General features: G+C 41.9%; 1 protein-coding gene across 1 annotated transcript; it reads left to right on the top strand.

The window, feature by feature from the left end:
- Positions 1 to 22,187: 22,187 nt before the first annotated feature.
- LOC311034665 (elastase-1-like) lies at positions 22,188 to 26,932 on the top strand. Its single transcript, XM_084042604.1, has 7 exons — positions 22,188 to 22,268; positions 23,067 to 23,167; positions 23,721 to 23,843; positions 24,536 to 24,672; positions 24,815 to 24,963; positions 25,363 to 25,509; positions 25,728 to 26,932. Exons 1-7 carry the CDS (start codon positions 22,206 to 22,208, stop codon positions 25,737 to 25,739), a joined length of 732 nt encoding a protein of 243 aa, XP_083898730.1. The 5' UTR covers positions 22,188 to 22,205; the 3' UTR covers positions 25,740 to 26,932.
- Positions 26,933 to 27,004: the final 72 nt, after the last annotated feature.

The raw sequence follows: 27,004 nt of genomic DNA, 5'->3' as shown, positions 1-27,004 counted from the left end.
AGGGTTGAGAATGGCTGATGTACTGTACACAACTAAGTAATTTTACATTTACAGTACATGCACTCATTCTTCCAGTCTGCTGCATGTACACCACTTCTAATCAGCTTATTGATTAGGAGAGTTGATTAATCAGGGGCAGAACCAGTCACCTCCATCACACAAACACACACACACGCACGCACGCCTGCCTGCCCACACGCCCGCACGCACGCACGCACGCACGCACGCACGCACGCACGCACGCACGCACACACTTTTGTAGTACTATACTTATAGTACTATTACTCCTACAAATTCTGTCCAAAACACACAAATATGTACATATTATCTCTGGAGTCATGTGATCAAGATGTAGTTGGATATGACTGCCTTCCAAACCTAGGAGCAAGCTGAATGATGTATGAGGAACCAGAGACAACAACATGAGACAATTACAATCTGAGATGACAAATGATATCTCAATGTCAATATCATCCTGTTCTCACTGTGAGAACTGAATAAACATGCTTTCAGCTATGCCGCATCATTCTCTCAGAATGCCCCAGTAAATGAAATTCCATACCACATTTTCACTGCTTCCTTGCACCCAGACAGATTTTTCATAGAACACACACATATGTTCATGGTGATTAATGTTGTTGGTTTATGCTCGTTTAGCCATTGTTTGTCATTGTCATATGAATAAATGTTACTGGTTGCAAAACCATGGGCGATAGGGATGGTTGCAGTGGCCATGCCCTAGCATCTATCTAAATAAGATGAGTGTTATTTAGATAGAAGTTGCCTGGATTACCTAATATGTATGCTAATTAGAAAGAAGTTGCCTATAGTATCTATCTAAATAATGTGTTTATAGAAGTTGCCTCACATACCTAGATCAATCTAGATATATGAGTTATTTAGACAGAATTTTCTTAGCACAGTGTTTCTCAAAGGGGGGTCCGGACCACCACGGGTCCCCGGGGGGGGGGTTCCCATATAAATAGGTTCATATAGGTTCAACAACCAACTAGGACAACATGAAAACCAGTCAATCTGTGAGTCGTTCGCAGCAAGAGAGGGAGTAGAACTAAACAAACACAATTTTACAACTCACATACACAACAATAACAAGTGAATCTAGTAGTCCTCTAGAGCATTGGTTCTCAAAGTGGGGTCCGGGGACCCCCAGGGGTCCTTGAGGGAGTTCCAGGGGGTCCCCAGCTAAATGATTGATTAGGCACCAAATGGACCCTTATGGGTCTGTAACTCTGAGAGTGTACAAATGGAACCAAATGGACCCTAACGGGTCCATTTGGTTCCATTTGTACACTCTCAGAGTTAAATTGACATAGATTTTACAATATAAATTGCGGTCCAAGTGATATAAATGCTATTAAATGGGGGTCTGTAGCCTAATGCATGTCAAACTGGGGGTCCTTGAAATTAAAATGGTTGAGAATCACTGCTAGAGCCGTAAAAGATCTTCTCTTATGGGGGTCCCTGGCATATCTTTTGAAATGGGGGTCCGCGGGCTAATAAGTGTCAATTTGGGGGTCCTTGACATGAAAAAGTTTGAGAACCACTGCTCTAGAGTGAAAAGATGGGTCTTAAAGGGATAGTTCACCCACAAAATGACTTTTTTTAAATGAATTCAAGTCTCCATGGGGTGACTAATAGATTTCTTGGGGTGAACTATCCCTTTAAGCATACTTATATAAGTCCCTAAGGTGAAGACACACTTGATGCTCAAGGGGTGTTTGTTCCACAACTTCGGTGCCAAGACAGCAACGGCTCGGTGACCCGTCCTTACTGTGTTAGACCGTGGAGTCCTTAGGACCACCTGGGTCTTACTTGAGCTTTGTGATGCAACACACAAACGTAATCTTGTATGGGGGTCCCTGGCACCAAATATTTTCAGATGGGGGTCCGCTGCCAAACACATGCTGCTAGATCACCACCAATTAGCATAACATAACCAAAGCAAACTAAGTCCCCTGTGAGTGTATTCCTCACAGCATTGTCTCTTGTCTAATTTGAACCGTTGCCAAAAGTGAAAACAAGTCAGAGCCCAGATTCCCACTGTCATAGCACACATGATGAGATTTCCCAGCATTCTTTGCATAATCATGACGATACCCTGAGGCATTGCAACATGCACATCCCTTTTTTCTCCACCCCCACCCACAACGATATCCACATACGCATGTACATTGCAACATTACCGTAAATGTTTTACCGTCGATAGATACTGCAGTATATTCCTCATTCATCCACTGTAGATGCATGCGCAAGCTCACACATAAAATGCACATGTCTGCACAAATCCTTTCATTAACTACGACCACATCTTCACCGTCATTTATGCACCTGTTCTGCATGAGCACAAGCGCATGCATGGGTCAATATGACTCAAGGCGGTGCAAGAAATGTGTCCCAAAGTGTAATTTATCACTTCCCTCAAACTCACTCCCGTTTCCCCTCGAGCAATGCTGACCTTTCTGTGTGATGCATCACACATACACACATACACGTACGCGTGCGCGCACACACACACACACACACACACACACACACACACACACACACACACGCACACACGCACACACGCACACACGCACGCACACACACGCACAAACACACACGCACGCACGCACGCACGCCTTGTAGACTCTGGTGGCCTCAGTCAAGCGTCCTTCATGTTCTCAAAGCCTTTTCAATTCCTGTTTTTGTGTTCATTACAGAGGAAAGCACATCCTAATTCAAATGAAAAAGGCCATCGTGACCTAAAGCAGGGTCAGGAACTTGGATTGTCTGGGTGGGCTGAAATTCGTTTTTGTGCAAGCTCCGTCATCATTTGTTGTTTTCAGATAGAGGAAAGGAAGGGGAGAGCAAGGAGAAAAGCATTTTAAATAGTAAAGGGAAACATGTCAAGGAGAGGAAAAAAATCTATGACATCTGCATATACTGCAACTAGCATAAACCAACCATGAGGTTAGACATAAGGTGCAACGTGGTGACACTTCGGTAGGGAATCAACCCATTGTAAAATGGTAAAAGGTGCATTTATTTGTAACACCTTTATCCAAAGCGCTTTACAATGTACATTATTCACACATTCACAGCAGAGGAAACCATGCAAGGCACCAACCTGCTCATCAGGATCAGTTCAGTGTCTTGCTCAAGGACACTTTGACAGTAACACATGGGGGAGACCGGGATGGAACCGGAAACCTTCCGAGTCGTGCAGAAACCTCTTATCTCCATATTTTAACTTTTTGTGTTTTTTTGTAAATGAATGCTGTACTTGATCATAGGCCTACTACAGCGTCACACAAAAGCTTCAAGAGTAGCAGATCCGCAAGCTCAAAACGTGGCGTGAAGCGACGCGTTTCGAGCTTGTAGATCTGCTACTTTTGAATTTAAATCCTGTTTTGGACATACGAGGTCTCGACAGAGATGATATGAGATTAGACATCAGGGTGCAAAATGAGTATCAGCGTATCGTCAGCGCATTGCAGCGCAATAGCATATCAAGCCCTTTAGGGAGTGGAATAAAATACTCTTACTGCCTCACAAAGTTGCAGACATATTTTGGCCTATATTTCAAAATTGCATGTACATTGTAATCTGCATTCCTATGGTGTCTCTGTTCTGTGCACTGGGACCTATACTGTAATAAAGCTGGCACTGAAGTCTTCATTAGGAGCTGATGGGTTGTTTATTGTATTGCTTTGATCCTTTTATATTTCGGCACTTTGTAACTTTGTTGATAACAGGGATCCACATAAATAGAATATATAATAATAATAATAATTGCCATTATTGTTTCATTCAGGGTGCTGCGCCTTTACACAACCGTACTCACTGGAGAGCTATTCTTTATCCAAAAAGTGCTTTTGAAGTTGTAATTCATCGTGAATTGCTTTAGCTGCAGAAATTGTCAAAAGAGAACATCTTAAAAAGCTAAACAGAATACATCCTAGAAGTAGAAACAGAAGAGGCCTTTTCCACTGCAACGGAAAAGGGCTCAGAATCTTTGCCACTGTCTTGGCATTAGAAAACTGGAACTGTTCTTTTCATTTGTTAGTCAAGTTAAGTAAGTAATCCAGAGCGACAGTAAGCAAGGAAAACACGAGGTAATACATCAAATGTGTAGAAATAGTATAGGATCATAGGTAAACCAAGAACCTATCATCAGTATAAACAGTATAATGTCAAAAGCAATTCTGTACTAAACACACTATGATGCCAGGTCTGAAATGACCTGGCATCTGTCTACATAACATGCTGTCTAAATTACATTTTAACCTTTGCATAAGCCTGCAAGGTCGTCAAGGCTAGGGCAAGTGCTACGGGCCGAGGTGGAGTCTGAAGAGACTTCAGATTACGGCGGAAGATTGGGAGTGAGTCTGTGAGACTGCAATGGGGAGTCTGTTCAACAGTATGGGAGCCAGAATGGAGAAGAGTCTGGGACGTCTGGAAGAGTCTGGGAGTCTGCCTACTCATTTCAATGAGTAGGCATTGCTAACACTAACTTAATAGCTTACAGTAGCTTAAAATGAAAATCGAATCCCTTTTCAAATATGCAGTTGTGTTTTCTACTTTTAAGTGTAGCTTAATCGTGTGGTGCATTTCATAATTAGTGGGTTTTTGTAATGTTTTCATAATACAATGGTACAATTAGCTTGTTTGTTTGTTTGTTTGCAGGAGCTATAGTGTGTAACATAATAGCTCCCCATAGAGAGGCCGCATCAGGCCACATACCCCCTTTTGCTACCATTTTCTTTTTATGTAACTCTGAGAGTGCAAAAATGGGACCAAACGGACCCGTAAGGGAATCTCTGGTCGCACGTGACAGCAAGAGATGTTCTCAACCAGCATTCTTGTGAAAGTAGTAACCATAGCGACGATGAGTCCATAGTGGTCCTACGTGTGTGTGTGTGTGTGTGTGTGTGTGTGTGTGTGTGTGTGTGTGTGTGTGTGTGTGTGTGTGTGTGTGTGTGTGTGTGTGTGTGTGTGTGTGTGTGTGTGTGTGTGTGTGTGTGTGTGTGTGTGTGAATAGTACTCTGTGGCCACCTGTCAGAGCCTTAACGAGCAGCTTGTTTGGATCAAACAACAGCATCAATTAAACAGGCGAGGATGACGCCTGGAGCTAGCCAGCTATGTCTTCATAAACTAGTTCATCCGAAGACCCAGATACACCAGAAGGAAGGATAGAGAGAGAGAGAGAGAGAGAGAGAGAGAGAGAGAGAGAGAGAGAGAGAGAAGAGAGAGAGAGAGAGAGAGAGAGAGAGAAGCGACATCTGAAATTTGCATTAATTTACTCGAGCCCCGGACACCGCCAATTACATGAAAGATTTTTGATCAACACTGAAAAGATTATAGGCATTTAACCACATTGAACCTTAACGTCCCTGTTCTGGGGTGAACATTCTGCCAAAATAGCCGATCTATACAAGCTCACCGATTTTCTGTGAAGAAATTCGGTGTAGAGGGGAAAAAGGAGCGGACCAAGTATAGAGCCCTGGGGGACCCTAGTGAACTATAAGCATAGCATTTAAGTCCGGGGTGTCCAAACCTTTTTCAAAATGGGACATATTTGAAGATATGAAACTACATTAGGGCAGACTGCATCTCCTGTCATACTGTAGCTTTGGACCATAACAAAGTCACAGACAAATGCATCACATTAAAACAATTTGATTTAACTACAGTGCGATATCAACAGTCTTTTGTTGGCCATGTAGCCAAGAGTAAGCCGCTCATCTGTGCTGTGAACAAAATAAAAAACTATTTAGCCTTTTTTCACATGCATTGCTTTTATATTTTGTTCAAATTAGTGTAGCCAAATGTAGCCAGGTGTAAAAAAAAAAAAAGGCTTTAAATAAATTTGAATAAAATAAAATATAAAAAATTGCCTTTCTTTCACATCTTGAGAATGAGACACGAGGAATATTAAGCAGTTAGGAATCCTTACACATTCTACTGAGAAATAGACTATCTGCCCAGGTTGCTTTCAAAATCTCCAAAATGTGTATGAATTTCACATGACTATTACTGGTGGCGGGCCATAAATAATACATTTTAGGAGGGAAGCCGCGGGCCATACAAAATCTGTCCACCTTTCTGAATGAGCACTAGGTTATTAGCTCAACAGCAGACATGTGCACGTGTAGTGGACCCAGGTTCGAATCCCAGGAAGGACATGAAAGTTACAGATGGCAGCTTCAACTATACGGAGGTTTGTGCAATTCGCCGTTTTATGTTTTGTCAGAAAGTGGTATGGCGATACTACAGCATGAAACCCAGGCGTTGTATAGGACTGGAAACTATGTCATGTGTATGGGGTGAAACATGCTTTCAGTTACAATTTGAGGAGAATTTCATATTATCCATACAAAATATAGTTCACAGAAGGAGGAGGAAGGTTCTAGTGGCTCACACGACAGGTGTTCTTTGGTAGAACCGGTACATACTGTATGCCTATATATAAAATACATATCCAGGAGTCTTCCCTGATCTATGATCCCCCAGCGTGCAGATAAGCATGGAAAGAACACTCTAAGACACTCCAGGGTGAGAATATATTTATTCTTTGAGTAAGGAAATGCTCGAATGCATTGCATGCCTTGCTCAAATAATACATTTATAATGTTTTCACCTCCTAACGGAGCGCTTTAAGTGATCTTTTTTCCATGCTTCTCTAGTCTGCACCACTGGGGATGATAAATCAGAAGCAAGACTGCTAGATTTATTAGTTTGGGCTTAAAATGCATAGATTTCACTACTGTGTACCACATGCTGGGGTACCACATGCTGGGGTTCATGTGGTACACATGAACCCCAGCTTCCCGATTCTGAGGGCGAACGTTCTGTGGACTGCAGATCTACAAGCTCACAATGTTGCAATGCGTTGCGAGCTTGTAGACTGCTTATTTCTGTCAAAGAAAAAAAGGAGGGGGCCATGTTTAGACCATTGGGGTCCCAATCAGGCAACAAAGCACAGTGGGGGGGAAATAAGTATTGAACACATCAAATATTTTTCCAATGATGAAATTCACATGAAATTCTCAGCAGACATTGGTATTAACTCACAAAATCCACACATGAAAAGAAATCACCAAAGTAAAGTCTGACATTAATAATTTTGTGTGGAATAAAGTGGGATGGCACAGGAAAAAAGTATTGAACGCACCAAGAAAAAACACTATAAGGCAAGGAAAGGCAAGGCACCAGCTGTCAATCATAAGTAATTAGTATTTCTACCTCCTATCTGTGCAAATTAATATCAGCTTTTTTGTTACCATGCTGTCACACATGATGGATTAAAGCAAAGAGCTCTCTCAAGACATTTGCAAGCTGATTGTTGCTCAGCATCAAAATGGAACTGGTTACAGGTATGTTTCAAAATATCTGAATATTCAGTAAGCACCATTGGGCCTTGGGGTTAGGAGCATCACTCCACAATCAGCAGGCCACGCACATGAGCTCCTCACAAGATTTCTGACCAGGGAGTCAGAAGGATGGTCAGTTGAGTAGCCACTCCAGAAAGACTAGGAGGCAGCCGGTACACAAGTATTACTGTATTACTCCACCGCCAAGGTGGAGTGCATTGTTATTCTATCAGGTGTCTTGAGATGTCTTGAGAGAGCTCTTTGCTTTTACCCTCGATGAGACGTTTCTTGTGTGACAGCTTGGTAACAAAAAACAACCTTATCGTGTCTTTTTTTTGACAGGGTAATGAGAATATTTTTCTGCATAAAATATCTGGAGGATCCCTGGCCCAAAACTATAACCGCACAGGTGGTTCATGGCATAGTAGCATACTATGATACGGTTCATAGTATAAAATAGGACTATTCATTGCCTTTAATATCATTAGAAATTATAATAACAGTTATCTAGCACTGTACGCCCTGTAGTTGACATCTGCAGCACAGATGTGAAAGATCACCACACATACACAGTAGCTGGGGTTAAGCCGGCAACACCCTCTCACACTCACTCACACACACACACACACACACACACACACACACACACACACACACACACACACACACACACACACACACACACACACACACACACACACACACACACACACACACACACACACACACACACACACACACACACACACACACACACACACACACACACACACACACACACACACACACACGTACCTCCCCAACCACATGACAACACACCCATGTAGGGCCTGACCACATTGGCCCATATTAGAGGGAGTAAAGGGCGGGGCAGGGTGTGTGGCTCGCTGGTGGCTGAGTACACAGCACCAGGCTGGGACCGGTGATGTGTACTACTGTACTGTATGGTCTCTGTCGGGTGGAAACTGGTGGAACTGTTACTTTTCAGGAAATGGGAAAAATAACCTGTGTTCCAATGGATCCAATGTAGTTATTATTCAGACACAAGCTCTTGTTAGTACTTTTCATTTGTTCAATATCTATAGAAAAAAAAGACACTTTCACTATGTTTTGAAAATAGTGAAAATAGAGGAGCGTCTGCGTCACATCACGTCACATTTGTGCCCCTAACCCAGTATGAATCCCTGATTTGCTAACTAGCTTCGCGTATACCGTTTGTGCCGCATGGCATAAATGGAACGAATGCATCGTTCTTGACATAAATGGCCCCCAAATAGGCCATCCTGGTTTCTGTTGTGTCTGACATCAGTGCATGTTGATCTCCATAATATGTGTGCATTTGGCGGGGCTACATGTGTATTTGACTCCATATGTCAGATGCAAACACACATTCACTCACACACACACACACACACACACACACACACACACACACACACACACACACACACACACACACACACACACACACACACACACACACACACACACACACACACACACACACACACACACACACACACACACACACACACACACACACACACGCTGGGTTCATAGGTTTGGTATTTCAGTTATTACACTGACCCTGGGCACAGTCCGAAGGAAGAGAAAAGAAAGAGAAAAACATAGGATAAGACAAAATTAGACTAGTCTCTAGGACAACAAGAACTCAGTCAACCTGTCTGTCTGTCTGTCTGTCTGTCAGTCACACACACACAACACACACACATTCCTGAATTTATAGGTAGATTTGACCTTCAAATGAATAAACACAATACCAGACACGGTCTGCAAATGAAAGGCGATGAGCCATGCGGCTCAGCTATGCACACCACTACATCTGCCTCGTTTCAGCTTGCAAACTGTAATGTGAATTTATGTCCTCTATAACAGTGGTTCTAAAACTTTTTAATTTCAAGGATCCCCAGTTTGATATGCATTAGGGCCATGGGCCCACCATAACTCTGAGAGTGTGCAAATGGAACCAAATGGACCCGGTCCATTTGGTTCCATTTGCACACTCTCAGAGTTACAGAATTGTCCTAACTATCAATCATTCTGCTGGGGACCCCCTGGAACACTCTCAATGAGCCCTGGCGGACCCACTTTTGAGAACCGGACTGCTCTATAACACCTTGCCATTGAGTGTTTTTCCTCTCTCTCTCTCTCTCTCTCCTCTCTCTCTCTCTCTCTCTCTCTCTCTCTCTCTCTCTCTCTCTCTCTCTCTCTCTCTCTCTCTCTCTCTCTCTCTCTCTCTCTCTCTCTCTCTCTCTCTCTCTCTCTCTCTCTCTCTCATCTCTCTCTCTCTCTCTCTCTCTCTCTCTCTCTCTCTCCTCTCTCTCTCTCTCTCTCTCTCTCTCTCCATTTTCTTCTCTTTCCTGTACTTGAGTCCCCACATCAACAGAAGCAGCCATGCAATTATCCACCATTTACACCGTATACAGTATCTATTGCTGTCTCTCCCCCTGCTCTCTGCATCCCTCCCTCTCTCTCTCTCTCTCTCCTGCTCTCTCTCTCGCATTAACAAGCCCTCTCTCCGAAATTAGAAACGAGAGCCAAAGCCTTCTTCTCTGCCATGTCACCGAGTAAGGAAAAGGGTGAAGTTGCGGCCACTGTGACAGCGGCCATTGTGATGTGTTATGGGGTATAGAAGAAAAAGGGAAAGGGGATATATTTGCACCTAAGTGAAATTTGTCCACTGCTTTTACTCATCTTACTATTAGGTGCTGTGGGTGCTATTAATACAGCACCCGGGTAGCAGGTTAGGGGTTAAGTGTCTTGCTCAGGGACACTTCGACACACAGCGGAGACGGGGACTTTCTGATTCCCAGGCGGTCACTCTACCCATTCAGCTATGGCCACTGGCCAGTAGGAGCCATAAAGACAGGCCAACCATTTGCATTTGTTTTCTGGGTCACAGCAGTTGGCACAACTAAATAAAGTGCATTCGGTCAAGCGACAGTATAAAACACATTCAGGTAATCTGGACAGTGAAGTTGGACGTTCTCGAAAGTCAATATTATTAAGTGTCTGTGCTTTGCGACCAATTTTTAGAGTTGTAATAATAAACGTGAATTTTCTCTTTGGTTGAACTGTGGCTGACTGAGCTGACTGTGTGTGTGTGTGTGTGTGTGTGTGTGTGTGTGTGTGTGTGTGTGTGTGTGTGTGTGTGTGTGTGTGTGTGTGTGTGTGTGTGTGTGTGTGTGTGTTGTGTGTGTGTGTGTGTGTGTGTGTGTGTGTGTGTGTGTGTGTGTGTGTGTGTGTGTGTGTGTGTGTGTGTGTGTGTGTGCACGTGTGTGCGTGCATAGTCTGGTGCGTAATCGCATATATAACTTTGCAGCCTCTAACACCCATGAAATTACCCTCCATGTACCCGAGAGAGCACGAGAAGAGCAAAGTGACCCAGCAACGAGCCCTTACTTTTTTCCCCCACATATGTACGCACAGTCGCACCAGCGCATGGACTTGTGCAGAGTCATGTGCATAAACCCTGCAGTATTTGAATGTCATTTGACACAGCCATACAATTATCCTCCATTTATATCTCCCTGTACCAACCTCGCCCTGCCTCCCAGCCACTCATCTGGAGGCTATTTCAGGATCCGGAGGCGTACACACACCCTCACTGTCTCCTATAACCACTCTGTGTGTACAGTATGTGTGTGTGTTTGTGCGTGCAAGTGAGGTCTGTTTTCGTGTGTGTGTGTGTGTGTGTGTGTGTGTGTGCGTAGCCTACGTGTGTGAGTGTGCCCGTGAGGATGTTTGAGAGTTGGATGGCGTACAGTGTTCCCAAACGGCTCCCAAAAGAATGTTCCTTCCCGTCCCCTATGCTGCCAGCCAGGACTGTTTCTCTCGCTCTCCCTTCAAATCTTCCTCCAATTTGCTGACACAGCCAAGAGGAGAGAGTGATACATGCAGTTCCCCCCCATTGCTCCGAGAAAAGATTAGAAGCGCATCCATCGTGCGAGATAGCGCCAGAGACCGAGAAGAAGAAAGTAAGAGAGGGAGAGAGAGAGAGAGAGAATGGGGAAACTGAAAACGCAAGCAGAAAATGAAAAATGAAAATAGGAAGACACAGCAAAGTGCCTGCGAGTGCACACACACACAGAGAGATACATGGAGAGATAAAAAGAAAAATGACGAAGAGCTGAGAAGCAGACAGAGACCGGGGGAGAGAGAAGAAAAAAAAAGATGAAGTCTCAGCAGAGATTTCAAATCACAGGGAACAACAGAGGTGAGAGACAGGAATATGTGAAGTGAGCACACACACAGCCTAGCCTACATCTGAGAAACTCCACCGGCCCTCTAGAATCCACTCCAGTCTTTTAATCAGCAGTGTAATTGCTACGTGCGTCCTATATATCGACCGCTCCCATATACCACTATGCCAAGTAACCCTGTGATGTAAAGACTGCATATGGTGGCCCTACTATAATTTCTCTCTCCACTCCACCCCTGCTCAGCCCTATACCTAAATCCATCCTTTCTTTGAAGCGGTGTGAACTTTGGGTTGTATTGTGGATCATCTTGTTCCTTCATCATTCTGTGCTCAGTGAACGAGGAAAGTAGTGGTTCCATTCACTCTCACTGTCTGCCATAACGGGTCTTGAAAAGTTGAAATCAAACTTTTAATAAACAAACGCAAACCAAACTGATTCTGCCAATTACATTAAAACCAAATTATTATTTCTTACTTATTCCGCCATTGTCTCCATCGCCTATGATATACAGCAATATTGGTGACCTGTCGATTTCTGTGGGGCTAGAGAACTTGGGCAAGGGTAATATAACATGAATACAGTCATTTCACTTTCCCGAAATGTAGTAGTACTAGGACTCATCTTTTGGCAGAATGATTTGAGATCTGTTCCACCGTACAATGAGTGAATGTAAAGATAAAGATGATCAACTTGGGATTCCATCATGGCGAGGTAAGTACCGTATATCACACAACGTGAGTCCTGGTTTGAAAGTGTTTAACAATGGTTCCATTTGTACACTCCGGGTTGGCACAAGTATCTGAGTTGTGGGGGTCCTTGTAATTAAACCGTTTGAGAACCACTGCTGTATAAGGATCATAGCGTTGCGTTGTGATTTGATGATAATAATAATGCAGTCATTGCAGACAGAGTAACACACACGCACGCGCACAGTCGCACACACTCACACACACAGCTTCAGAGATTCATATCTATCTTTCTCTCTTCTCACTCTGTGTCACAAAAGTTACGATTTCTTAACTTTTCAGGGAATAAAGACACCTGGCTGGCGTTCTGATTGATTGCAAGTGTTGCTAGCGTTGACATTTGGCAATACATTTATCTTGGTTCCAGAGTAATAGAGAATTTCTTATGTGAGAGAGACAATGCTGCTAGCCCATGGACTCCCATTTGATACCATTTTTTTGAGTGGTGCCAACCACTCCTACATTTGACTTGGTCCGTGTGTCCGTATGTCCGTCCGTCCGTATGTCCGTCCGTATGATTGGTCAAGCTTCACGTGACACGTGACAATATGTTGTCACGTGTCACGTGACAACATATTGTTGCTGATTGCAACACAAGGATGCAACCAGTTACACTTCAAAGGCACCACTCTCTTCACACTGGGTGTGATTTTTTTTTATTCTCCGGACCAGGACCCCTTGTCCATTTGACCCCTGTAAAATCCTCAGTGTTAATTTAACTCTGACAGAGTACAAATGTAAGGGTCCATTTGGTTCCATTTGTACACTGTCCAGACATTGAGAACAGGTGTGTTTACAATACACATTGAAATGTATCATTGACAGTGTACTTTGTAGCATGAGCTTTGTACAAGACATGATGAAACAAACAACACAGAATGTGTTAAACAGCTTAACATGGCTTAGGTTAGGAAGTATGGTGTTTCACAATAACAATATGCAAATTTCTAGTCCTGTTTCCCCATCTGCTGGTCATATACAGTATGACAACGTGTGTGTGTGTGTGTGTGTGTGTGTGTGTGTGTGTGTGTGTGTGTGTGTGTGTGTGTGTGTGTGTGTGTGTGTGTGTGTGTGTGTGTGTGTGTGTGTGTGTGTGTGTGTGTGTGTGTGTCAGGGGAGGAGAGGAATAACAATGGTGCTTAGGTCAGGTACAGTATATTTGGCTCCAAACTGTACCCAAGAGATAGAAAGGGAGAGAGAGAGAGAGAGAGAGAGAGAGAGAGAGAGAGAGAGAGAGAGAGAGAGAGAGAGAGAGAGAGAGAGAGAGAGAGAGAGAGAGAGAGAGAGAGATTTGCATTTAAACAGTAAATACATTATATTTCTGTAGTTGTACATATTGCTATAATAGTGTGTGATTGTCACAAAATCCCGAGGTAGACCTGGACTTGTTCAATGGCACTCCATTTGGGAACCATTTGAATATATTTCACTGTACCTACCTACAGTAATCACAATTATTATTATTATTCTCCTCTTGTGCTTGCATGTTTTCAAGGATATGAATACGGGTGTCAAAATAGAGTAGAGTCTGCACACTGAATGAAGCTCCGACTATAATTTTGATAGCCCTATGTGACGTTTTGAGCCTGGTCCGAATCAGGTGCACCGAGAGGAAATGTTGTGAGCTTTTCTTGCTTCTTCTTTCTTTCTTAATTTCTGTCTTTCTTTTTTTTTCTTTGTAGAGAATTTTCACCTTTCATGCCATGCTGAAAACAGAGACACCATGTTGAAAGTGGTTTAAATGAAGGGGGAAATGGCTAGCCCTTGTTGTACCATATCGTCTCCTTATCCAACCTGACAGCTGCCCAGAGATTGAGCCGAGGCCAAATCTCAGGATAATGAACAAGGGGCACTGCAGGCCACAAATTATGTTACAATGGGCAATGCCTTCCAAATACTAGGGCTCACGATTATGCCACCACTGGTGGTGGTGTCAAACAGGAGGGCATGTTGTGGGCTTACTTTTACAGAATACAGGAGATTGGAGGGTGTCCTTAAAGAAAGGAACTGTAGGCTACTGTTCTACAGCTCAATGAGTTGAATCTGTGAATTTGAGTGCTAAGCTAGTGCCCTCTAGTGGCTACATGGTGCAGTACGAGACCAACATAAACAAGTAATTAGAGTAGAGCCAACTGTCTCAACAGAGGACCCTCCTGCAAAATCCACAGCATGCTGATTCTATTCTATACTAGTCTCGCGTAGCCAGACCCCACAGAAAATGAAAAACAGCGACCTCTGTTTTCTGATATTGGGCAGAATCTGTTCTTGAGAGATTAATTCTATACAGAAGCAATTAGATGTTATTAGATGTATGGTTTCAGTTTCTGATGTCAGTTTTCACCAGCTAAGAAGAAGGAAGTTATTTTGCTCAGTTCTGATTATCTACTAGCCACCTTATATTTTCACTGGTTGGCATACTTTCCCCCCCATGTGTTCTCCTTCTTTGTCCTTGTTTTCAGATGTGCAAATTGATCATAAACAATACCAGATTAAGAAAAAATGTTTTACTATATTTTCTTTCTGGGTACCCTTATGGGTACAATGTTTTTATTTACATGTAGTAAAAACTCTCAACGGACTAATATAAGAAAAAAATAAAATAAGATGACTTTGTGAACCATGGTTTTCATGACCTTTGTCTGTGCCTCAAGCTACATCAAGTGTATGAAATGATTCCCTTTCCCGTTTCCTAATGTCCACAATGGTATTAATTTTGGCAGCTAATTTAGATCTAGTCTTAGCCTTACTCTTTTGGTAAAAAATGTGCATTAGTTTTAGTCACATTTTAGTCATTTTTATCCATGATCGTGTTAGTCTAGTTTTAGTCGACGAAAACTCAAAAGGTTTAGTCCAATTTTGTCATTAGTTTTAGTCAAAACAATAAAAGAATGTCATTAAACCAATTCAATAAGGCCAATTATATAGGTATTGGATTTAAGATATGACTGTGCTGTGAACAGTATTATCAAAAATATCACATTTTGAAGATTCAAATTATGTATTATAAACACAATAGCCTATTATATGCAACATGCAATACAACATTTTCACAAAATACTGCAGGTTGAGAAAATAGAATAACCTACTAACAAACAACCAAAAGAAAACAACAACATCTTAATAGCTTATTAACCACATGACTGGTATATTATCTTGCAATTTTAGCGTTGTGATCTTTCTAAGCAATGGCCAAAATTACAGTATAATGTACCTATACTGTATAATGTTTTGGACATGACATGACATATAAACACAAACAGCCAAGGATTTCCTCAAGGCGTCACCGTCAAAACGGAAGACAATGCATAGACGTACCGCTCTAAACAAACAACCCTTCAACACAGTACGTCACTGACGTACCCTTGGGGAGCGTACAGCAACCGTTTTATATAGAGCTCTGTGACAACAGCAACAGGCCTGAAAAGCTACATTAACTGCATTTGTTTCACTCAAACATGGGTCAGTCAATATATGACACAGCAAAGGAATAAAAAACAAGGTTTCTATCATATGAGAGAGAGAGAGAGAGAGAGAGAGAGAGAGAGAGAGAGAGAGAGAGAGAGAGAGAGAGAGAGAGAGAGAGAGAGAGAGAGAGAAATAATGCCCATGAGGAATAGGGTTCATACCAAGTTCCTACCTTGAGCCGTCTTCTACTTGACTTCATCAGATGTGTAAGTGATGGCCAGGGTCAAACTTTGGAACCCATGGATAGAGAGAGCCCCCATCTCTCTATTTCATCCCTGGATGAACCCTCCAGCGGCGGCTCCAGTCACGCCGATCCTCCATACATCTGGCTATAGCTTGCCAGTACTTTCCTCCTCTGCTGGCCTGGGAGCTCCTGGTGTCAATGGCAATGACCCGACCGACCAACCCATTCTCCCGGCTGACCATCTTCTCACTCACCCGTGGTCTCCTCAGATACAGATGCTTGTTGGTAACATGTTGTTCATCCTGGTTGATATTTAGTACTGCACATAGCATTCTGGTGTAGCACAGTGGCCAGGGATTTCTGTAGAGCAGGCTTCATGGTCCAGCATTCACAGCTGTAAATGAGAACAGAATCAGGACTGAGGAGAAGCTGAGCTTGATATGGTGGGGGGGCTGTGACACCCCAACAAACATTGTGTATCGTATTTACCGTATTTATTTATTTAGGCAATAAAAGTATATAGGACCCATGCACACAGCACCTTCAAGCACATAAGGTAAGGTAAGTGATATTGTGTGGTTAAAACAAAAAGTGCTTTGTTAAAAGGTTAAATCACTATATTCTGTAACAGGAGTCTCCCCATCTCTCCAGCTCTTTAATAAACAGAAAACACATTTTCAGCCAATCAGGAGAGAGTACCCATTTATCAGCTTCAATTTTATAGTGTCAAGGTTAGTAACCTGGATTAACCTAGACAATATTGTAACCTGAGGTTACAATATTGTCTGCTCATTTCATTGTGTCATCACTTCCAATTTCACTTGTTTATCCTTTATCCTGAGTGAGTTCTCTCTCCTGATTGGATACAATTGGTATCCTGACCTGAAAATGTTCTAAAAAGCTGGAGTGGAGAGACAGGGAGACTCCTGTTCCTGAACAAACTATGAAACAAACTCTATAGCAATGATTACTATCAGAATATAGACCTATTTGACACGTAACAAAAACATATCACTTACCCTATACCTTTAATGGTCTGTCAATTTTACCTGGACAATATAAACACTGTTGGAAAGAAAATGACCAACAGTTTGTCACGGCCAGTCTTTCTGTCACAGCGAGTGACTCTGCAGTTTCCACACCCTGACAACACTGACAAGTAGTTTATATCACTCTTTTACTTCCAAACATAATGGAGCTTTAGCTTGTAATGGAGACCTCTCTGTTTGTTTACAGCTGAAAAGCATGGTGACGTGAGGTTAGTTGTGGCCAGTTGTGTGGGGGAATTGGGCGGGGCAACCGGATGATTTTCAAAAGCCCGCGTGAAGCCTGTTTAATAATAACAACCTAGCCTGGGCAGCATTCCTTTTCAAGTATGTTGGACGCGTGTTTGTGTACAATGGGCGTGGCCTCCGCCCTCCGGATAGAGTGCGGTGGGATTCTGAAGCACGCTTGTGGCAACTAGCCTGGGTCTAATGAGTTGGAAATAAACGAATATCTGTAGCCTATGCTATTTGAGCAATGACATGCAAATTTAACATGAGCAAAACATTTTTCGCCTTTTTTTTTGTGGGGGAAAAAAACATCATTCAATGGCTACAAACTTAGAAGAGCGGACTGATAGCATCAAAACAAATGCGTGTTCTACATGAATTAATGTATTATTTAAATAAACAAACAAACCAGTGGTGGAAAAAGTAGGTACTCAAATGTTTTACTTAAGTAAAAGTATCGTAGAAGTACTCTGTTACAAGTAAAAGTACGGAATTTAAAATGTACTTGAGTAAGTACAAAAGTATTGGTATTAAAATGTACTTAAAGTAGGCCTACCGACGCATTGTGAGCTTGTAGATTGGCTATTTTCAAATAGCCTCGGTATAAACTATGGTAGCCATGGTTCATATGACGCTTGTATACAAGCGTCATGGTGCCATGTCCCCCAGGTTTATCGGTTTATTTATTTTTGTTACATTGCCAACTCTCACATGTACATAAACGTTCAGATTTCAAATATAAAGTGCTTACCACCGAGCCACGGATGTTACAAGGCGATGCGACCCGCGATAAGTACCCGTATCTCCCGTATTGTTCAATAAAAAGCATTTTAATCCGATCGCCGGCCATTTTCTCCAAATTTTCTCCGATACTTTCAAGCATGCGACACCTAATGGTTGGGAGGTGTATTGCACTCTGATACATTACCAAAAAAAGGCCGGCGATGGGATTAAAATGCTTTTTATTGAACAATACGGGAGATACGGGTACTTAATGTGGTCCGAATCGCGAGGTAACATCCGTTGCTCGGTGGTAAGCACTTTATATTTGAAATCTGAACGTTTATGTACATGTGAGAGTTGGCAATTTAAACAAATAGAACACCGCGAAAAACCAGGGATGACAGTCATGTTTCAGGGCTAAAACTATGGCTAAAATGGTTAATGTATGTTTTATAATGTAATAATAATTTATATCTCCAAAGTAGGCTACTACAAAGTAACTAAAGTTTTCAAATAATTAGTGGAGTAAAGGTACAATATTTGCCCCTGAGATGTAGTGGAGTAGGCTAGAAGTAAAAGTAGACACTTATTGAAATACTCCATAAAGTACCTCAAAATTGTACTTAAGTACAGTACTTGAGTAAATGTACTTGGTTATTACACCACTGGCAATAACCTATAAAAACGTAGCAGACGAATGTTGCATGAAATCAAAACAAAGGCAAAGTTAAGTCAAATTCAATTAACCTAAACTGACGTTTATGTTATATTGAATTCTGCTGATCATGATCTCTAAGAAACGGATTAAAATACATAGCCTAGTAAAACATAGTAAAACGTTAGTGGTGTGGAGTAACCAAGTACATTTACTCAAGTTGCCTATACTGTACAATTTTGAGGTAGGCCTATTTCTCTACGTGGAGTAGGCTATTTCCAATTTTCAGTACTTTTACTTTTACTCCACTATGTCTCAGAGTGACGCAAATATTGTACTTTTACTCCACTAAAATTACTTGAAAACTTGAGTTATTAGCTACTTTGTAGATTTTTATTATTATTGCAAAAACATATATATTAACCACTTAGGCCTACTCTTCTTACAGTGAAATATTTTATCAAATAGATTTTAACTGAAAAGGGTTATTTGGTTACATTTACCACTTCAGCCCTATATACATCTCCGCCATTTGAAAATAGCCGATCTACAAGCTCACAATGCCCATTGTGAGCTTGTAGATCTGCTATTTTCAAAAGATTCTTATACATTTGGAAACTTGTGAAATGGAACATTCTGCATAATGAGTAGACCTACTTTTACTTTTGGTACATTAAATATAATTTGATACCAATACTTTAGTACTTTTACTCAAGTACATTTTTAATTCCAGACTGTTACTTGTAACAGAATATTTCTACATTGCAGTAATATTGATATCCTACTTTTACTTATTAAAGTAAAAAAAAGAAGAAAAAAGAGTAGCCTACTTTTTCCACCACTGTGTGTGTGACATGAGGGTGGGATCAGCAGGGATAATGTGGGTGTGGTGATTGTAGGGCTACCTGTGCTCTAATGTCTTCACAGGCCCTCCATCTTCACTATTTCCACCTCAGGAACTGAAGACTGAAGAGAGAGAGAGAGCGCAGCCAAAAGAGACTTTCTGAAGTGCGTCGATCGCGGAAGAAATTCAGAGCCAGGTGGGCTATAAATCTACTGTTCATATTTTATTAGGCTATATAGCTATATTAGATTCTAAGCCTATAAACTAAATGATTTCATTATGGGAAACCCCAAAATATAGCCTATAGCTGCCACTTTTCTTCTGTGGTGTGACACTAATTAAGATTGTTGCCAATGTCAATGTGATTATTAGCCTGTGTTAATATGCTGTTACCTATTATGATTGCCTATACTTGCCTTATAGGCTAGCTAGCTCTTTGCCATAATGTGCCTAGACTGCAAATATTCGTGAGATATCTTCAAAAGTTGCTCCGTGGATTAGAAATTGATATTCCAAAAATACTGTAGTCTCTACTCCCTGTGACTCAAATTGCAGGTGAAACAGCTTTCAAAGTAAAAAATAAAATAAAATAGAAACTTCATGTTGATTTTGACTATGATTCGGGTTGTTTATGTGCTATTAATAGTCATACGTTGAAGTGTATTGAAGTACTGTATCTAGGCCTTTTGTTGTTTGTGCTGATGGGCGTTTCTTCTCACAGTAGAGGGGATGATTGTCACACAGGTTGGTAGTCACAGTGCTGGTTTCACCATGTTGACATCAGTCATGTGACATAACATCAGCATAATTTCTACCTAGGAATTTGTTTTAAGACATCAAAGCCATTGATGCAAGATGAGATTTTGTATTTTTTAGGTGACGGAGTAAACTTTTATTTTGGTGTTGGTTTTGTAATAAAAGTTTGTAGGATACTGGACATTTAAAAACAAATCACTTGTTGGAAAGAGGAAGTCAATAGCTTCATTTTGATGCCATGTGTCATTGGCTAGCTACAGCCATGTGACAGATAGCTTTGAAAGTTTGTCACATGGTCAGGTGGAGTTAGTTGTCTCAACTAACCCCGCCTACGGCCTTTTCTGGGGCTGGTTATCACATCCTGACAACCAGCCCCATTCCATTTCAAGCCAAGACCTTAAGCTTCCTTCTAATGTAGAAGTGATTATCATCAGATGTGTTGTTGATGAGCAATTCAAGTCAGAGTAAAAAGTGTGACAACCATTCCCGGTCTCCGCTATTGAAGAGACACATTTCTGAACATTCCATTCATGGATTAACAATGTTACATTTAGGGAGTTTACACATATACCGATAATAACAGCATTAATAAACGCCTGCACACTGTCGCCCACGTACTGTTTTTTGATTATTTTATCTGTAGTGCGTCATGCTCTCTAGCCCTGCTACAAATGACAAAAGGACTCTGTGAAATCCTAAAGGTTGAGAATCAGTGATTTAACCCCTTAAAACCGGGAAAGCATCTGTGTCATTTTAGATTTTAGCTATATATATATAATATAGCACATTGGTTGGCTATTCAAAAATAGCAGATATACAAGCCCATAGCGCAACACTTTGTGCCGCGCTATGAGCTTGTGGTGCAAATCTTTGAATATTTTTTAAAACCGAACATAATATTTAACTTAAATCTTTGCTTCTGGTGGTCCCTGGTACCAAATATTTTGAGATGGGGGGTCGGCGGCCAAATACATAATGACTTTGAGGGGTCCTTGACATGAAAAAGTTTTAGAACCACTGATATGGTAACATTAGGATTTAGAAGACATTTGTAGAATCCTCATGTCTTAAAGTGTCAATACATCTGTGTTTCACCAGATCTCTGTGAGCGACTGGGATTCAAGGTCTCAAAATGTCCGTAAGCATGAATGCTGCTGACAGCAGCATTGTGCTTGAACAACCCATACAGTCTGGTAAGAGACTTTACTAAACAAAAAACAACAACACACAAATCAAATTTTATTTTTAGGTTCAAAGATTTTAATCTCACTTCCTTCCGTATGTGTGTGTGTGTGTGTGTGTGTGTGTGTGTGTGTGTGTGTGTGTGTGCGTGCGCGTGTGTGTGTGCGTGTAGGTCCTCGAGTCTGGTTCAAATGGTTCCGTCCTTACACTCCAAGTAAATGGACTACTTATGGTGTTCTTCTGAGCATTGCTAGCCTGACTACCATCCTAGCACTGGTGTTTGCTCTATGCGGTGCCTCTGTGCCAGCCACTGAGGTACATGTAAAGCATCTGGGGTCACCAACTGGGGCAAAAGGTGAGTTTGAGAGTAATACAATTCTACTCATACGTATGGTTTCTTATTTGATAGTAGGATGTAAGTAATTGTACATCTTAATTTTATGATAAACAGTACACACACACACACACACACACACACACACACACACACACACACACACACACACACACACACACACACACACAATCATTCAACCACATGACAAGGGCATGTCATAATAGGCTAACATTCAGTGAAAAAAAGGTGAAGAGATTTCATATATAGAGGCAAAAAGGGAGGGGGTTATGTACAGACCCCTGGGGGACCCCGCCGGTCAATGAAATATAGTGTTTAAGAGGTTAAATAATAACAACTGGAAAACTTTTTTCCTCCCCCATGTCTTGTTCTTAGTGCTCAGGCCTGATGGTGACTGCGTTGGCCCCCAGTATCTGGAAGACATGTCAGTTGCAGAGAGAGTTGTAGGGGGGGAGGAGGCCCAACCCAACGCCTGGCCTTGGCAGGTAACATTTTTGCAGTTTGGCTCCATTTGTACACACTGATCAACACGCACGCACGCACGCACACACAGGGGTCCTTGAGGGGGTTCTAGGAAGTCCCCAGCAAAATGTGGAACAATTTAAACACTTGGGCCCCATTTTTAGGTCGGCTATTCAAAATTAGCTAATCTACAAGGGCCCTATTCTAATTCTATAAAGTTCACACGGTGAGCTTGTAGATCGGCTAGTATCCCTGGCACAACATATTTTCAGATGGGGGGTCCATGGCCTAATACATATTAATTTGGGGGTCCTTGACATGAAAATGTTTGAGAAACCACTGTCATACAGCCCAGGTTGTGCCCGACAGCAAAATGTTTTGGAACTCTGCTAATGCCATGGTCATTATTTACTTAATCTGAGTTCCCAGAAGTTTTCGCCAGCTCTGGCGAGGAACTTCTGGGCCAGAGCCCTGGTATTTGTGGGCGGGATGTACCTTACGCTCTGAATCTGAGCGGACACGCCTCTTACCGGTCTGAGAGCTGTGCAACTCGTCTAAAAAGTCCGACGAGAGGCAAACAGCAGTACACAACAATGGCGGCCGAAATTTCTCAAGGGGAAATTGCTTCCCGTCGATCCTATTTAGATGCAACACCCACTGCATGTGGATCCCGCCCCCTTTTCTTCATTGGCTGTTGATTTGAATCACAACGCAGTGGCCGCGCCCCTGCTGTCCAAGCTCCGACGCTAACCCTCCCAGACTATTATTTACTTAGCTTAAATGACATATCTTTTACTCAAACAATGTTGTGTTTGTGTCAGATCTCTCTTCAGGTTCCATTCCAGGGCAGATACCGCCACCTCTGTGGAGCAACCCTGATCAACGAAAGCTGGGCCATGACTGCGGCCCACTGTGTCGACGGGTATGTCTCAACCTTTTTCATTTCAAGGACCCCCAGGGCCCAGTTTGCATATCAATTGCATTAGACCACAGACCCCCATTTGATGCAATTTTATATGACATATCTGTAACCCCCCAATATATAGTTCTCTGTCTCAATTTATGTCTAATAGTTTACAAATGGAACCAAATGGACATGCAAGGGTCCATTTGGTTCCATTTGCACACCCTCAGAGTTACAGACACAATTTGGACCCCTGGTGGTCCCTAGACCCAACGTTGGGAAATTGTATATTAACTACCAACCTACACTTTATTGGCCTTATGAATTTGAGTTACATCTGCAAACATTCTGGAAAAGTTTGACTTAAACATGAACATGCTTTGTGCATCTTCAGTCTGTGGCAGTTTAAACATTCATGTCAGCCATCTGTCACTGCCTGGAGTATTTAATCATTTGAACTACGTGATTGCCATCATACTGTAAAATGGCCACCTTTTAGAAGGAAAAAAAGTAAAAAAAACATGGTTTGATGCTAACAATGTCTCTCTCTTTCTTTTGCAACAACACACAGGCCCTGGAAGATTCGTGCGGTTGCTGGTGAGCACCTTCTCTACAGTGTCAGTGGCAGAGAGCAGGTGGTGAACGTCTGTGATGTGCACATCCATCCCAAGTGGAATGGGGATGCGTCCAAAGGGTGGGTGGACCATCATTGTTTTGGCCACTTTTTTCTTTTTTTTTGCAACCAAGAAATGTTGATCTTCTGCAGGAACATTCTGAGTAATAATCGCAAGGTGATCTCAGTGGCTTTGCACATTGTTGCTCTTGGGTGGAAACCTTGTACTGTAGGCCTTTGTTCCAAACTGTTACTTTTCAGAAAACGGAAAAAAGAACATGTGTTCCAACGGATCCAATGTAATTATTACTCACATGCTCTTGTTAATACTTGTCAAAGGTTCAATATTTACAAAATAGCAGATCTGCGACACGCTGTGGGCTTGTAGATCGGGTATTTTGTTCTAGTTTTGTATGACACTATATGACAAAGTACAAGGTTTATAACCAACAGCTACGATATGCCACATCTATACGAGAAGGAAATGTTCAAAGTAAATGTTTTCACTGACGGTATATGTGCTGGTCAGATGTGGTCTATGTGTTGCATTTTGACCATGTATTGTTTTATTTTCAAATGATAATAGACAAGAAACATCTAAAGAAAGGATTGAAATGAAAGAATGGGTTCAGATTGTTAGAAATCAAAGTAAGGCTTTGTTTAAATGTTTACATTTTAAGTATAAATCAGGCTTAAATGGTTCAACTGGCAGCCAGTAGTCTGTTGTCTTTATCACATTCAACTATACACACATGTACTGTACTTGTTTTTAGGAATGACATTGCCCTGGTCCGCTTTGGCTCTGACTTGATCCTGAACCAGTGGGTTCAGCCTGCTGCACTGCCACCTGCTGGACAGATTCTGCCTCACAACACCACCTGCTACATCACCGGTTGGGGGGTCACTTTTGGTGAGTTCAGATACAGGAGGAAAAAATGTGTTTTATTTAAACCATATTTTGTTAAAATACATAATTCGATTAAATCAATTAGTTTGAGTAACATTTGCACCCGTCGTCTATTGTCTGTGTAATACCCCTTTTCCTTTCACAGCTGATGATAATTGTGCAAGCTGTACACTGATGCAAGCCTACCTTCCCCTCATTGACCATGAGACCTGCTCCAGCCCTGACTGGTGGGGAGAGATTGTGAAGACCAACATGATCTGTGCAGGGGGTAACGGCGCTCAGGCTGGCTGTTACGTGAGTATACTGACATAAGAAAGTCTAACTAAACTGTATCATATGATTTATGCCTTAGCAGGCTTTTTTTTTAATTATTCATCCTGCAGTCAGTTGGTTTATTTGCAGAGTGATACAGCATTCATACTGAAATCCTCAGTGTCAATTTAACTAGGAACATTTTAAATTGGACCCAAACACTAATTAACATGAACATGTAAGGGTCCATTTAACCACGAGTAGTTTACTGTATGGCTGCAAATTTAATCTGTGAATGATACTGGGATGCAGAAGAATATATTAAATAATAAAAGTTAAGTCTTGTAATGTTTATAATCACATGCGGTTACTTATTCAGTCATTGGACCCTTGTGAATAAATAAACTTTCTCTTTCTGTCTGCCTACAAACCTACATGTAGGGAGATTCTGGCGGCCCTCTGAACTGTGAGGCGAACGGCACCTACGCCGTCCATGGTGTCACCAGCTTTGGGCCCATGGGCTGCAATGTCCCCAAGAAGCCCACTGTCTTGGCACGCGTCTCTGAATACATTGACTGGATTTACCAGGTAAGATCCATAACTGATATACGTAAGAGTGATCTCATAAAGGAATGTTTTGAAGTGTACTCAAACCTACATGTGGACTCCAATATTCAGTGCCACTAAACATCTTTCACGCTCTCACCATTTTCTTGTAAAATGTGTTAATTAAATTCTTATGGACTAATAAACTATGGTCTATTGGATTATTACATATAGCCTTTCTCTTGTTCTTCTGTTTCCAGACCACAAACTAAGGAGGAGAAGAATCAGCTCACAAAAACCAGCTCGACTTCTGCAACTCCATTATTTTCAGAACTCAGATATCACATCACAGTCATTCAAGAACTTCAATTGGCTTCCTTCCGGGCCAAGCAAAGAATCAAAGTCAGAATACTACACCTACAAAGCCCTCAATAACCTAGCTATACCCCCCTACCTATCCCACATGCTCCTACAGCGCGTCCCTGCCCACTCACTCAGGTGCGGTGAATGCCAGCCAACCAACTGGAAATTCCAAGGACCAAACCAGAGGTGATGAGACATTTTCAGTTGCTGTTTGTGGAATGCACTCCCTAACCACATCAAAGAGGCGAGGTCCCCATCCTTCAAAACTGCCCTCAAAAGCCACATTTATTACAATTTCTATTAGATGTTCCAAGAGATAAAATGAGTTTAGTATCCAGTTTAAATTTGTTTCTGTACTGCTATCTTGCTTTTTGTTTGATGTTTTGAATTGATCTACATGACCTAATTTGTAACAGGTCATTTCAATCTTTATCTGGCAATGTCAGCTGACTTCTGGCAATGTGTAAATAACTGCCAAGCCCGATGACAATGTTTTCATTGTACAAAGATATTTAAGGCTACTTTCTCATGTAATTTGTTTCTTTATGGATAAGGATCCCATGAGTGAATTATGGTGAATGTGGCACAGATTTAGCCGAGAGACCCTTAACTCCACCCAACACAGGTGCAAAGATCACTCTACACAGAGTGGCCCTGGCGACATCGTCCCCCGACCGATCAGAATAAGTTGATTAGAGTCACCTACAAGCCCAACAACAAAGCCCCTGACTTCTGTCCCTGCCCACTCAGTCAGGTCCGGTGAATGCCAGCCAACCAACTGGAAATTCACAGGACCAAGGACCAAACCTGAGGCGATAAAACATTTGTTGTTGCCGTTTGTGGAATGCACTCCCTAACCACGACAAAGAGGCCCCCACCTCAAAACTGCCCCCATTCTAGCTGTTGGAAGAGTTAAATGAGTTTAGTATCCATGCACATGAACATGCTGAAGTTATGCAGACGTGCTGTGTTGTTGCAGAGCTGTGTTTTTCTGCATTCTAATTTGTAACAGACCATTTCAATCTTTATCTGACAATGTCAGCTGACTTCGGACAGTGTGTAATTCACTGCCAACAAGTCCGAGAATCACACCATCAAGTTCAATAAGGGTTGTTGGAGGTAAATGAATAAATGAAAAATAAATAAATTTCCTCCCTTAACATCAGTTGCCAAA

The sequence above is a fragment of the Gymnoscopelus microlampas genome (genome assembly GCF_963454915.1).
Source record: "Gymnoscopelus microlampas genome assembly, chromosome: 19".
Taxonomy (NCBI): domain Eukaryota; kingdom Metazoa; phylum Chordata; class Actinopteri; order Myctophiformes; family Myctophidae; genus Gymnoscopelus; species Gymnoscopelus microlampas.
The sequence above is the reverse complement of the archived record's forward strand: the minus strand, read 5'-3'. Positions and strand labels throughout refer to the sequence as shown.

Excerpts from the sequence above, each read along its gene's own strand:
- LOC311034665 (XM_084042604.1), top strand. The coding sequence starts at position 22,206 with ATGTCAGTTGCAGAGAGAGTTGTAGGGGGGGAGGAGGCCCAACCCAAC. Across the intron at positions 22,269-23,066 it reads CCAACGCCTGGCCTTGGCAG|ATCTCTCTTCAGGTTCCATT; the intron begins GTAACATTTTTG and ends TGTTTGTGTCAG. Across the intron at positions 23,844-24,535 it reads AATGGGGATGCGTCCAAAGG|GAATGACATTGCCCTGGTCC; the intron begins GTGGGTGGACCA and ends ACTTGTTTTTAG.